At 42.4% G+C, this 12,923-nt stretch overlaps 1 protein-coding gene across 3 annotated transcripts in view; it reads left to right on the top strand.

The window, feature by feature from the left end:
- pi4kb (phosphatidylinositol 4-kinase, catalytic, beta) overlaps nucleotides 1–12,923 on the top strand; it is a 62,047-nt gene that overhangs the window by 7,191 nt on the left and 41,933 nt on the right. For 2 of the 3 annotated variants that reach the window (XM_034173736.1, XM_034173738.1), the window contains exon 2: nucleotides 11,767–12,383. In XM_034173736.1, the coding sequence (XP_034029627.1) occupies nucleotides 11,769–12,383 (615 nt within the window). In that variant the 5' untranslated portion in view covers nucleotides 11,767–11,768. Of the gene's footprint in view, nucleotides 1–11,746; nucleotides 12,384–12,923 lie in introns of all 3 variants that reach the window. The other variant, XM_034173737.1, reaches the window with a different exon arrangement.

Below are 12,923 nucleotides of genomic sequence, written 5' to 3'. Positions count from 1 at the left end.
GTGAAGTTACGAGTAACGGCGTCCGTGTGGCGGCGTGCGGAATATTGCCCATTCGCCATGAAATTACGTTCTTCCTTTTGACGGCTTTAATTTTGTCACATCATCATGAAAATTGATACACAGGTCGAGCACGACAACCTCTTACAATTCATAGGGGCATCGCCCATCGGCGGGGCAAAATGCCTCAATAGCGCCCCCTTGAAACTTTCAAAAACCCCTCCACATAGGGGTTTTTTTGGAGTAGGGAGATGAAAATTGGTACACATGTGTGACCTGCATAGACGTACAAAAAAGTCTCTTGCACCATGGGTCTACTCTAAACAGGAAGTCGGCCATTTTGAATTTTCTTCTCATTTTGGCGTGATTTACACGTTGTATTTGAACGAACTCCTCCTAGGGATTTTGTCCAGTGCACTTCAAATTTCTTCCACATCACCCACAGACGATACTGACCAAAAGTTATCGAAAGCTTTTCTTTATGTCGAAGGGTGTGGCCGGTATGGCGCCGCCATTTTGACCCTTCGCCATGGAACATTATACTTAAACAGGTCCTGATGTCACATACGTTACACCATCAACTTCCTTCCACTTCTAAAACATGCTGAACAACTTGGTGAACATAAGCGATGATCGCCATGAACTTACGAGTAACGGCTTCTGTGTGGTGGCGTACCGAATATCGCCCTTTCGCCATGAAATTACGTTCTTCCTTTTGACGGCTTTAATTTTGTCATATCATCATGAAAATTGATACACAGGTCAAGCATGACAACCTCTTACAATTCATAGGGGCGTTGCCTGTGGGCGGGGCAAAATGCCTCAATAGCGCCCCCTTGAAACTTTCAAAAACCCCTCCCCATAGGGGTTTTTTGTACTAGGGAGATGAAAATTGGTACACGTCTGACTTGCATAGTCGTACAAAAAAGTCTCTTGCACCATGGGTCTACTCCAAACAGGAAGTCGGCCATTTTCAATTTTGTTCTCATTTTGGCGTGATTTCCACATGTTGTATTTGAACAAACTCCTCCTAGGGATTTTGTCCAATGCACTTCAAATTTCTTACAGATCACCCAGAGACGATACTGACCAAAAGTTATCGAAAGCTTTTCTGTATGTCGAAGCGTGTGGCCGCTATGGTGCCGCCATTTTGACCCTTCTCCATATGAACATTATACTTAAACAGGTACTGAAATCACATATTTAACCCCATCAACTTCCTTCCACTTCTAAAACATGCAGAACAACTTGGTGAACGTAGGCGATGATCGCCGTGAAGTTACGAGTAACGGCATCCGTGTGGCGGCGTGCCGAATATTGCTCTTTCGCCATGAAATTACGTTCTTCCTTTTGACGGCTTTAATTTTGTCATATCATCATGAAAATTAATACAGAGATCAAGCACGACAACCTCTTACAATTCATAGGGGCATCGCCCATGGGCGGGGCAAAATGCCTCAATATTGCCCCCTTGAAACTTTCCAAAACCCCTCCCCATAGGGTTTTTTTTTTTGGAGTAGAGAGACGAAAATTGGTACACATGTGTGACTTGCATAGACGTACAAAAAAGTCTCTTGCACCATGAGTCTACTCCAAACAGGAAGTCGGCCATTTTGCATTTTCTTCTCATTTTGAAATGATTTCCACATGTTGTATTTGAATGAACTCCTCCTAGGGATTTTGTCCAATGCACTTCAAATTTCTTTGACAGCATCCAAAGATGATACTGACCAAAGGTTATTGAAAGCTTTTCTCTATGTTGAAGGGTGTGGCCACTATGGTGCCGCCATTTTGACCCTTTGCCATGGAACATCAAGTCATGATAACTCCTTCATGCTTTGCCTGATTGACTTGAAACTTCACATGTATGATGACGGTTGGCCCCTGAACACACCCAGCACCTCTGTTTGTACACTGAGCGCCCCCTAGTGGGTGAACAATCAACATGTTATAACTCCTTGATGCATTGTGATTTGTTTAAAATTTTAACTGTGTGATGAGTGGTTACCCCTGCATGCACATGCCCACATGTGGTCACAAGGGCACCCACTGGCCTGGGTAGGCGGTCGCGCGGAACGAGGGCCCGTATATGACTGCTTGCAGTCCTAGTTATTTTTGTTTCTGCACCAGTGACACCAGATCAAATTACTTGTATGTGAGAACTTACTTTGCAATAAATTTGATTCTGATTTGACAATCAAATCAGTCCAGGTTTAGCTTTTGTTCAAACAAGACAATTAGGGGTTATATTGTTTTAAAAAAGTCTGCAATCCCATTCAGAAATATTAAAAACAAAAAAACTGTCAAAATGACAGAAAAACTCTGCCTGTCTGACTGGATTAAAGGTCCAGTGTGTCATTTTTAAAGAAGAGGAGAGCAAATGTTATGTCCATCAAATATTAATGTGTTTTTAAACTTTTCAGTGTCATTTATTTTATTAACTTAGACAAAAACATCCAAAAAAGAACTTTGATATTACAACTTAAGTGTCATTTCTTTTTTGTCTGTTATTCTTGCTTTCAATGCATCTAAAACCAGTCAAAATGACTCACAACGTGCCGCCTCGGGTGATAATTGCCAACAGCACCGCTATACTAAACATTTCTGGGGAGAACTCTGAAAGCCCATCGCAACAAACGCAGCCGCACAACAAACTTATTGCAGTATGTAAAACAGAGGCATCCAGCTGCATGGGAGAAATGCTACACTTTACGGGGGGAATAAGAGCGCAAACTCCCACTAAAAACCAGCTCACTCTGGTGGAATCATTTACCCAAGTGTATTTTTTAAATCAAAAGAACAGTTGGAGCTTCAATTCCAGGAGGTAAGTAGGGGTTAGTTTTAAGTTTTTGATAAAATAAAAGCAAAACTTGTTCTGAGTTATCTCCGTCATTTGTACTAAATGTTTCTTTTGGGGGGGGCGAGATCAGAAAAAATCGAAAATTGAATTTTTTCTGAAAAAATCTGAGATTTTATTTTTAGGCCAAATCGCCCAGACCTAGGTCAAAATGATCATGAGAACGGTGAACAAAAATCCCAGAACTACACGGAGGGACCTGATGAATGACCTGCAGAGAGCTGGGACCAAAGTAACGAAGGCTACACACTACGCAGAGAGGGACTCAAATCCTGCCATGCCAGTACGTGTCCAGGCCCGCCTGAAGTTTGCCAGAGAGCATATGGATGATCCAGAAGAGGATTGGGAGAATATCATGTGACCAGATGAAGCCAAAATGGAACTTTTTGGTAAAAACTCAACTTGTCGTGTTTGGAGGAAGAAGAATGCCGAGTTCCAAGAACACCATATCTACTGTGAAGCATGGGGGTGGAAACATCATGCTTTGGGGCTGTTTTTCTGCAAAGGGGACAGGACGACTGATCCGTGTTAAGGGAAGAATGAACGTGTCCATGTATCATGAGATTTTAAGCCAAAACCTCCTTCCATCAGTGAGAGCATTGAAGATGCAACGTGGCTGGGTCTTCCAGCATGACACTGATCCCAAACACACCGCTCAGGCAATGAAGGAGTGGCTCCGTAAAAAGCATGTCAAGGTCCTGGAGTGGCCAAGCCAATCTCCAGACTTCAACCCCATAGAAAATTTGTGGAGGGAGTTGAAAGTCCGTGTTGCCCAGCGACAGCCCCAAAACATCACTGCTCTAGAGGAGATCTGCATGGAGGAATGGACCAAAATACCAGCTACAGTGTGTGCAAACCTGGTGAAGACTTACAGGAAACATTTTACCTCTGTCACTGTCAACAAAGATTATGTTACAAAGTATTGAGTTGAACTTTTGTTATTGACCAAATACTTATTTTCCACCATAATTTACAAATAAATTCTTTAAAAATCCTACAATGTGATTTTCTTTTTTTGCTCATTTTGTCTCTCACAGTTGAAGTGTACCTATGATGAAAATTACAGACCTCTCTCATCTTTCTAAGTAGGAGAACTTGCACAATCAGGGACTGACTAAATACTTTTTTACTCCACTGTAAAAAGAAAACCTGCTGAAACTATGTCTGGACTGGAGGTTTTCCTTTTTGTGCAGTTCATCAGAATTTGTGTGTCGTTTTGTTTTTTTACAGTAAGCAGGAATGGTTTGCAGTTAAAGAAACTGCCAAAGTTCAGTCGTGTGTTCAGCCATTCAGCAGCTGATTAGTTCAGGGACAAATGGAAAATGCAGTACTTTGAGTCCTGAGGACCAACATGTCACCTGCTCCAAATTTCCATCATGCATGTGATTGTTCCCAAGCATGAGTATTTTCAGGATTTTTCCTGAATTTTGGATTTTTTAGGATGATCTGGACCAAGTATTCCTGACATTTTTCAAGTGTCTGCTTGTCTGGAAAAATAAGGCTGATAAACAGTCCAACACCCAGGAGGTCCTACAGGAGGTTGCAGAACCCCAGACCTATTGTCCTGCCTGTCCCTGCAACAATTCCAAACATGTCCAGCAGGTGGCAGACAGGTCTGTGATTACAGAAGAAAAGCAAATGTGCTTTTTGGGATGATTTGGTTTCTCAAACTTCAGCAGATGTTGATCTTTTTATCATGATCAGCACTTTTGGTGTGGAGATGTAGCAGGTGACAGACAGCGTGTGTGTTTGTGCTGTGGTGGTGGCAAATGGGAACAGACTCGTCTGTCTCAGTTGCTCACTGTCCAGTGTTCCTGTCTGGTCCTTTGTGTCATCGTGACCGCTCTCCTTACACTTTGTGTCAGCACCACGTTTTGATTGATTGAAGCAGATTTGACCATGAATCCTTTAAAGTGAAGATATTGATCAGTAATTACTGATCACTTTCCTGAGTCTGAATGCCAGTTTGGTTTTGATCAATACTTGGAGTCAAAACAGGTGGTAGAAATTTAGACAGGAATGGCGACCCAGTAGAGTGGTTGTACACGAGGCAGCTCCCGCGCAATCTTTTTGTCCACTTTCAATACACACTACCAAGAGTGAATTTTCATCCGTCGCTGTATTTGACAACATTACCTACACACCTCGAGATGATGTCGGCCAAAAATAAGTCCCAGGAGGGAAAAGGAGGGAAAACCGCTCAGGAGGCTAAACTAGCTGCAGCTCCGGCTAGCCCCAGTGCTAACCCAGCGCTAACAGTCGCCGATCTGAAAGCAGAGGAACAGAGCGGCAATTTCATCGGAAATTCAGGCATCTCTGTCAGGTATTCAGTCAACTTTAAATGCTGTTCGTGTAACTGTGGAAGACTTTGGCCCACTCGTCACGTCACTTGAAGTGGCGCTCTCGGACTACAGCGACAGATTGACGAGCCTGGAAGCTCACGTCGAGCACCTGGACGCTGAAAACACCTGAAAGTGAAGACGGAGAACCTCGAAAACCGCTCCAGACGCAAAAACCTGAGACTCATTGGTTTACCAGAAGATAATGGAGGGTCGCCTGGCTGTGCAGTTTATGGGGAAATTCTTGGTGGACATGCTACAACATGAATCACTTACATTGCCCCCAGAGCTTGAGAAAGCGCATCGTTCTCTGAGACCAAAACCTCGTGAAGAAGAGCGACCCTGAGCCTTGCTTATTGGCTTTTTACGCCGCAGACAAAATGAGCAAGTACTCACAGTGGTAATGAAACAAGGCCCACACCATTGTTAAGGTAAAAAGATCTTTATCTTCCCGGACCTGAGTACCGAGAAGCGTGCCACCTTCAACACTGTAAAGTCCAAACTTTACAAAAACGGGGTGAAGTTTACGCTATGCTTCCCGCCACCCTCACGTTTTCACTACTTTTAAGATTAGGCTTAAAACTTTCCTTTTTGCTAAAGCTTATAGTTAGGGCTGGATCAGGTGACCCTGAACCATCCCTTAGTTATGCTGCTATAGACGTAGACTGCTGGGGGGTTCCCATGATGCACTGAGTGTTTCTTTCTCTTTTTGCTCTGTATGCACCACTCTGCATTTAATCATTAGTGATCGATCTCTGCTCCCCTCCACAGCATGTCTTTTTCCTGGTTCTCTCCCTCAGCCCCAACCAGTCCCAGCAGAAGACTGCCCCTCCCTGAGCCTGGTTCTGCTGGAGGTTTCTTCCTGTTAAAAGGGAGTTTTTCCTTCCCACTGTAGCCAAGTGCTTGCTCACAGGGGGTCGTTTTGACCGTTGGGGTTTTACATAATTATTGTATGGCCTTGCCTTACAATATAAAGCGCCTTGGGGCAACTGTTTGTTGTGATTTGGCGCTATATAAAAAAATTGATTGATTGATTGATTGATTGATTGATTGAAGGCACGGAGTATAAATTTGTCACTGCAGAAAAAGCCAAAACTTTCTATAATGAATACTTTGTTGATAACTCATAGCTGTTTTTGTTTTGTTTTTTGTATTTTCCAAAGTCTGTTTAAGTCACCTGGTTTCTACTGTCACGCACATGCACAGACCAATTGAAGCAGACTTTTCTTGCCTTTATTTCCCACGTACATCTCAACACTCAACACTCCGGATCAAGATCCTATGACAAATGGAACTTTGGATTATAACTGAGGATAACTGATCGAAAATACAATCATTGGGACCAAATTGTGAGTACACGAGCGAAAAGGTAACCTGGGCAACGTATGGTCATGGCTGCAATTTGCAGTGTTAGGCCTCACTCTCACTGCCTCCGATGCGCTTACCGAGTCTGCGGGCTCGGTAAGCGCCGCAGCGGGCCACCCACACCGCCCCCCTGTCTGCTGTGTGGAGCTGCGGCCAACTCCGGCAACAGGTCTAGAGACTGCTCGAACATTTCTACACGAACGGGCATGGAAACACTTCTGTTTTGATGCAGAGCGCTCCGGCAGCCCGCAAGGATAGAGTTTTTGCAGAAAAATTCGCAGCGCCGCAGGGTCTCAGTAACTGCAGCGGCAGAGCTCCGTGGTCACAGAGAGAGATTTGTATCTTTTTAATGACTTGGATTCTCTGCGGGTCCCACATCTGTAACCCGCAATGGTAACACCGGAGGCAGTGTGGGCGAGGGGTCACTTGCATCTTGGGATGCGTTTCATTACATTACGTTGTCAAAAATTGGACATTTACAAGTGAGCTACCACATTTACTAAGCAATTTCTATTTGTTTGTGTGCTATTGTTGTTGATTGCTACTGTTCTTGAGTGTGTTGTTTAAATTTGAATTTTATTGCACCCTTTTTACCCTTGTTTTGCTCTTTTTGTATTTTAGTGGTATTGCAAAATGTGTCACTGAATGATTTTGATTAGTACTTCTGTCAAAGTTTACTGACATTACTTTAAATTTCATATACACCTTCAATTTAACCTTGTGATACAAATATACAATTTCAGAAAGCCTGCGATCACCTTTTTGTGGTTAGGAAAGGATAGTTGGCAGTCCCACCGGGGGGAATTGGGCAGATAGTTTATCTGCAGCTCACAAAGATGAGCATAGATATTGTTTTTGTTCGTTGGTGTAGTAGAATTTGGGTTTGGAGCGGGTTTGTTGTTGTTGTTGTTGTTTTTTGTTTGTTTGGTTTTTTGCCTGTTTTTGTTTTTATTTTCTCATACATCAAAACGAGCTTTCGCACGCCTCTATACACATCACTTGGTTGAAACCAAACATACAAAAGGTGAAAGTGGGCTCTATTAGGTTTGTCTCATGGAATGTATGAGGCCTGAATGTACCAGTTAAACACTAAAAGATTTTCTCTCATTTAAAACTTCTTAACAATGACATTGCTTTCCTGCAAGAAACCCTTCTGCGTTTTGTAGACCACCATAGACTCTGTCGATCTTGGCTGAGCCATGTTTTCCATTTTAAATTTGACTCCAGGACAAGAGGCACAGCTATTCTCATCAATAAAAAGGTCGACTTCACTCCTGCCGAAACAATACAAGATACCAATGGCAGATTCATAATAGTCACAGGCTCCATTCATCAGGTTCTGGTGGTTCTTGTTTGTGTTTATGCGCCAAATTGGGACGACGTTTCATGAGGTCACTTATTTTGTCAATACCTAACTTAAATACCTACAGATTGATTTTTGGGCGAGATATCAACTGCGTCATAGATCTGATCATGGATGGATCTAGTTTAAATACAGCAACCACTACCAGGATGTTGCAAATCTTGAACACCTTCATGGAGCAGTGCGGTTGTACTGATCCGTGGAGATTCTCTCATCAGAATCTTAGACACTACTTATTTTATTCTCACATGCACAACTCTTCCCGCATTGACTATTTTTTTTTTTCCAGACAGTACTCTTCTCTCATACATAACATTAGGCGAATATTCACCTATTGTTCACTCGGATCATTCCCCAGTGACTCTGGACCTGAGCTTGAAGCTAAATTGAAAAGAGTCGCACCTGGAGACTAGATTCAACTCTCTGTTGTTGATTTCTGTACTTTTATCACTCAATCCATTAACTTCTTTTTGGAAACAAACAGAAATGAATATACTAGCCCATCACTCTTAGAGGAAACACTTAAGGTGTTTCTCAGGGGTGAAATTATTTCTTATGTTGCAGACAAGAATAAGACAAAAAAGAAGCGCCTGTTAGAGCTTATAGATGCTATTGCTGAAATTGATCAACACTGTTCTAATAGACCAACACAAGAATTAATCAAGAAGAGACTTTGCCTACAAACTGAGCTCAGTCTTTACGGTATCTACCGGAGATGCGGAAAGAATGCAGCTTAGGGCCGAAGGAGTCTTATATGAGCATGGGGAAGCGGGCCGACTGCACTTCAACTTAAAGGCAGACATGCCTCACATAAAATTACTGGAATTCTAGATGAGCCCGGCACATTAAAACATAACCCTATTGATATTAATTACATTTTTAAAACATACAAATCTTTGCAATTCTCAATCGGGTGATAATAAAAATATAATGCAACAGTTCATGACCAATCTTGATCTTCCAGTGATGAAGCCTGAACATCAAATTATCTTAAACAACCCCATTGCCAAATTTGAAGTAACTAATGCTGTCAAACCTACGCAGAGTGGAAAATCTCCAGGACCTGATGGCTTCCCAGCTGAATTTCATAAAAAATTCTCCAAACAGTTATCCCATATCATTTATTTTTTTAAAGAGGCTAAAGATCCCAGTCTGTGCTCTTCATATAGACCCATATCACTTCTCAATGTAGATGTAAAAATACTCTCCAAAGTCCTTTCAAACAGAATTGAAAATGTGTTGACCTCCATTATCTCCACTGACCAGACAGGATTTGTTAAGAATCACCATCCCTTCACAAATATACGTCGACATCATATATTCTCCCAAAAATGTAACCGCGGTCATTTCACTTGATGCAGAGAAGGCGTTTGACCACGTGGAGTGGGATTACCTGTTTTTTTATATTACAACAATTTGGTTTTGGTGACAAAATCACATCTTGGATACGCCTACTCTATACCTCCCCAAAGCTTTTGTAATGACTAATGGTCAGCGGTCTGCCTTTTTTCCCTCTACGCCGAGGAACCCGTCAGGGTTTATGTATGCGGATTTATGTGTCTGATTTATGTGTCTGATCTACTGAAATCCATCCCCCTAATGATCAAAATCCTCAACTCCTTTGGAGAGTTCTCGGGCTATAAACTAAATATACAGAAGAGTGAATGTTTTCCCATAAATTAATTGGCTGGCAACATACCTCATGCAAATTTTCCATTTACTGTTACAACTACTAAATTTAAATATCTTGGTGTGAATATCACAAATTCTGTTGAATCACTAATAGATGAGAATTTTTCATCCTTAACCTCGAAAATTAAATCAGACCTCCACAAGTGGACTAACCTGCCTCTTTCGCTTTTACGCAGGGTACAAACTATAAAAATGAATATGCTCCCAAGATTTCTGTATTTATTTCAATGTCTTCCCATATTTCTTACAAAAAAATTCTTTCTCCAGTTGGACTCAATTATATCACATTTCATTTGGAATGGAAAAACTCCCAGAATGAACAAGTCTATATTGCAAAGGGAAAGGTCATTAGGATGACTTGGCCTGCCAGATTTTCAGTCATATTACTGGGCAGCGAACATACACAAAGTTAAGTTGTGGATGTTTGACAGTGAAAGTAGCTGGACCCAGATGGAAGACAGCTCATGCCACAACAATTCACTGAAAGCCTTGGTGTGCAGTGCCTTACCTTTTTAAACCTCGGCAGTACTCATCCAACCCCCACAGAATTTGGCAACAAATCAGACGGCATTTTAACTGGATGTCTTATTCTCTAACCACACCCATTTGCGATAATCACGCCTTTCAACCAGCTCTGGTCAATTCCAAGTTCCACTCATGAGAATGTTATGGCGTGAGTACTTTGCATGACCTCTACAAAGACAGAGCATTCCTCAGCTTCCCACAATTACTCTCCACCGTAACTGTGTAACCGTAATCATTTTGACTTTTTTAGATATCTCCAGGTGCGAAATTTTGCCAGGTCAAACACAACAACTTTTCCCTCAAAGCCATCTACCTCGGGTAATTGAACACTTTCATACTATTACCAAGCTTTCAAAGGGGCATTTGTCCTCAATATACAACTTCTTGCTATCATTATCTTCCACAGCAATACTAGAGAGAGCTGGGAAAAGGAATGACACATTTCACTGTCACATGACTGTTGGGATGATGCTTTACACAGAGTTAACTCTTCCTCTTCTTGTGCCAGACTCAGTCTGATTCAGCTTAAGACTCTTCACAGAATACACTGTAGTAAACAAAAACTATCCAAGATTTATCCAGGACTCTCTGATACCTGCTGCAGAAGGTGCTCCCAGTCCCCTGCTGACTTAGGTCATACATTTGGGTCCTGCTCTAAGATGAAAGAACACTTTAGATCCTTTTTTTGACCACCTCTCATTGATTTTAGGTATAAAAATGGACCCACCCCCCTGATTGCCATTTTCGGTGTCCCAGAAACAAATCTTAAGTTAACCAAAAAACAAAAAATATATTATTTATTTTTCATCATTAATTGCATGCCATTGAATTCTCCTTCTTTGGAAGAGTAGCGCACCGCCATCTAGCGCATCCTGGTTGAAAGACCTTATGTCTCTTCTTAATCCTCTCCCTCCCAACTCTTCTGTACTTTGCTGCACAGTGAAACCGTCTGATCAGACCGATGATTAAGTTGTGCACATATCATTCATCACAGAACCTACTGTGGACAAACTGTATCTACATGAATTACCGACCAATTCCCATTCAAGTCAAAATGGGACCCTTGCTACTGTCAAGACATGAAGTTTGTAAAATGTGTAAAATAAATAAATAAATATATATAGAATTTTGCCTGGGCAGAAGAGGATTAAACTGGAAAAAATAAAATTCACCCTTTATGGCTCTTCTCAAAAATTCTTTCAACAATGGCAGCCTTTCATGTCCTACTCTAAAAACATACAGCCCTCACTTTTACAATAGCATTCTGTCTGAATATGTAGAAATGATTGTCTTATCAATGTGTATGTGAAAATGATTGCTCAACATTCCTGAAGCTTAGATGCATGTGTTTTGTTTTTGTTTAATTCTCGCTACCCTTTGTTTTTTTTTGTTTTTGTTTTTATCTTGCCTGTGTTCGTATTGATCGTTTGTATTTGTTCTTGTGTTGAGGAAAAAAGTCTACACAGTCACACATGAGGGAACTCTGCTAAAGATTCCATTGTTACATTGTTATCCTGTAACTGCATGACGCGAATAAAATATGTAAAAAAAAAAAAGAAATTTAGACACAAACCATCTTGACTTGTGATGTCATCTCATTCGGTGAAGGGTGGAGTTTCACGCTGCTGTGATGGAGGACATGGAGCCGGAGGTTTTCCCCGCCCACTCTGACCAGCACAGCCCCTCCTCCTCTTCATCCGTCACCTCCTCCCCCTCCTTATCGCTTCATTCCACTCCTTCTGGCCTGGGTCCCGCCCACCCGAGCACCCCGCTGCTGGGCATCATCAGCGAGGGTTTGGGTGAGATCAGCCTGGTGATCGATGCTGAGGTGGCCCAGCAGGCGTGTCAGGAGGTCCTGCAGAGGGTGAAGACGCAGCAGGTGGAGGATGAGGTCAGCAGCCCAGGAAAGAAGGCAGAGTCCCCCCCAAAAGGCAGCGCCAACACTGCTGCCGAGGACGATGATCCTGAGGGCTCAGGGCCCAGTTCAGTGAAGAGTGCCCGGAGACGGCAGCGCCACAATCCTTCCAAGCAGTCGTGGCTGCTGCGCCTGTTCGAGTCCAAGCTGTTTGACGTTTCCATGGCAATTTCCTACTTGCATAGCTCAAAGGAACCCGGCGTTCAGGCGTACATTGGAAACCGTTTGTTCAGCTTTCCTCACGAGGAGGTCGACTTCTACCTGCCACAGCTTCTCAACATGTACATCCACATGGACGAGGACGTCGGCGACGCCATCAAGCCCTATGTGGTAGGTGTGGCCTAACTGCACGTTTCACTTTACACGTCTCCTCAGAAGTTCTTTGTTATTCTTTGTTGTTTTGCCTGGAAAAAACAGGTCTGGGTCATCTGAAGTCCAGGAACCATATATGAAACAGAAGGCCATATATGGTTCCTGTCCCATGTATCACAAGTCTGCCACCACGTGGAGCTGTTCACCATCAGTGCTCACAAGTGAAAACAATGAATTAATAGTACTTACTAAATGCATTGAATGAATAAAGTGTGTTTCCTCACCTTGGATGGCCGTTTAGGACATCGTGTTCTCCGGCAGCTTTGAGCTGGAACCAGGGCTAAGTGCAATCATCATTTATAGTCATCGTTCATTTGTTACTGAAATATTTAAAAACAATTTTCCTCAAAGAAAGACGGGAAGGGATTTGCTTATTTCTCAGTCTAGACTGTAAAATATCATTAAACGGTTGAAGGAAGATGGACTGTGGGATGCTAATGGTTCATTTCACAGTTACAGACAGGTGTTTTTTTTGGGTGAGTTGTCCCTTTAGCTGGT

This window comes from Thalassophryne amazonica, chromosome 7, assembly GCF_902500255.1.
Source record: "Thalassophryne amazonica chromosome 7, fThaAma1.1, whole genome shotgun sequence".
Lineage (NCBI taxonomy): Eukaryota > Metazoa > Chordata > Actinopteri > Batrachoidiformes > Batrachoididae > Thalassophryne > Thalassophryne amazonica.
This window is presented reverse-complemented; position numbering and strand designations above follow the sequence as displayed.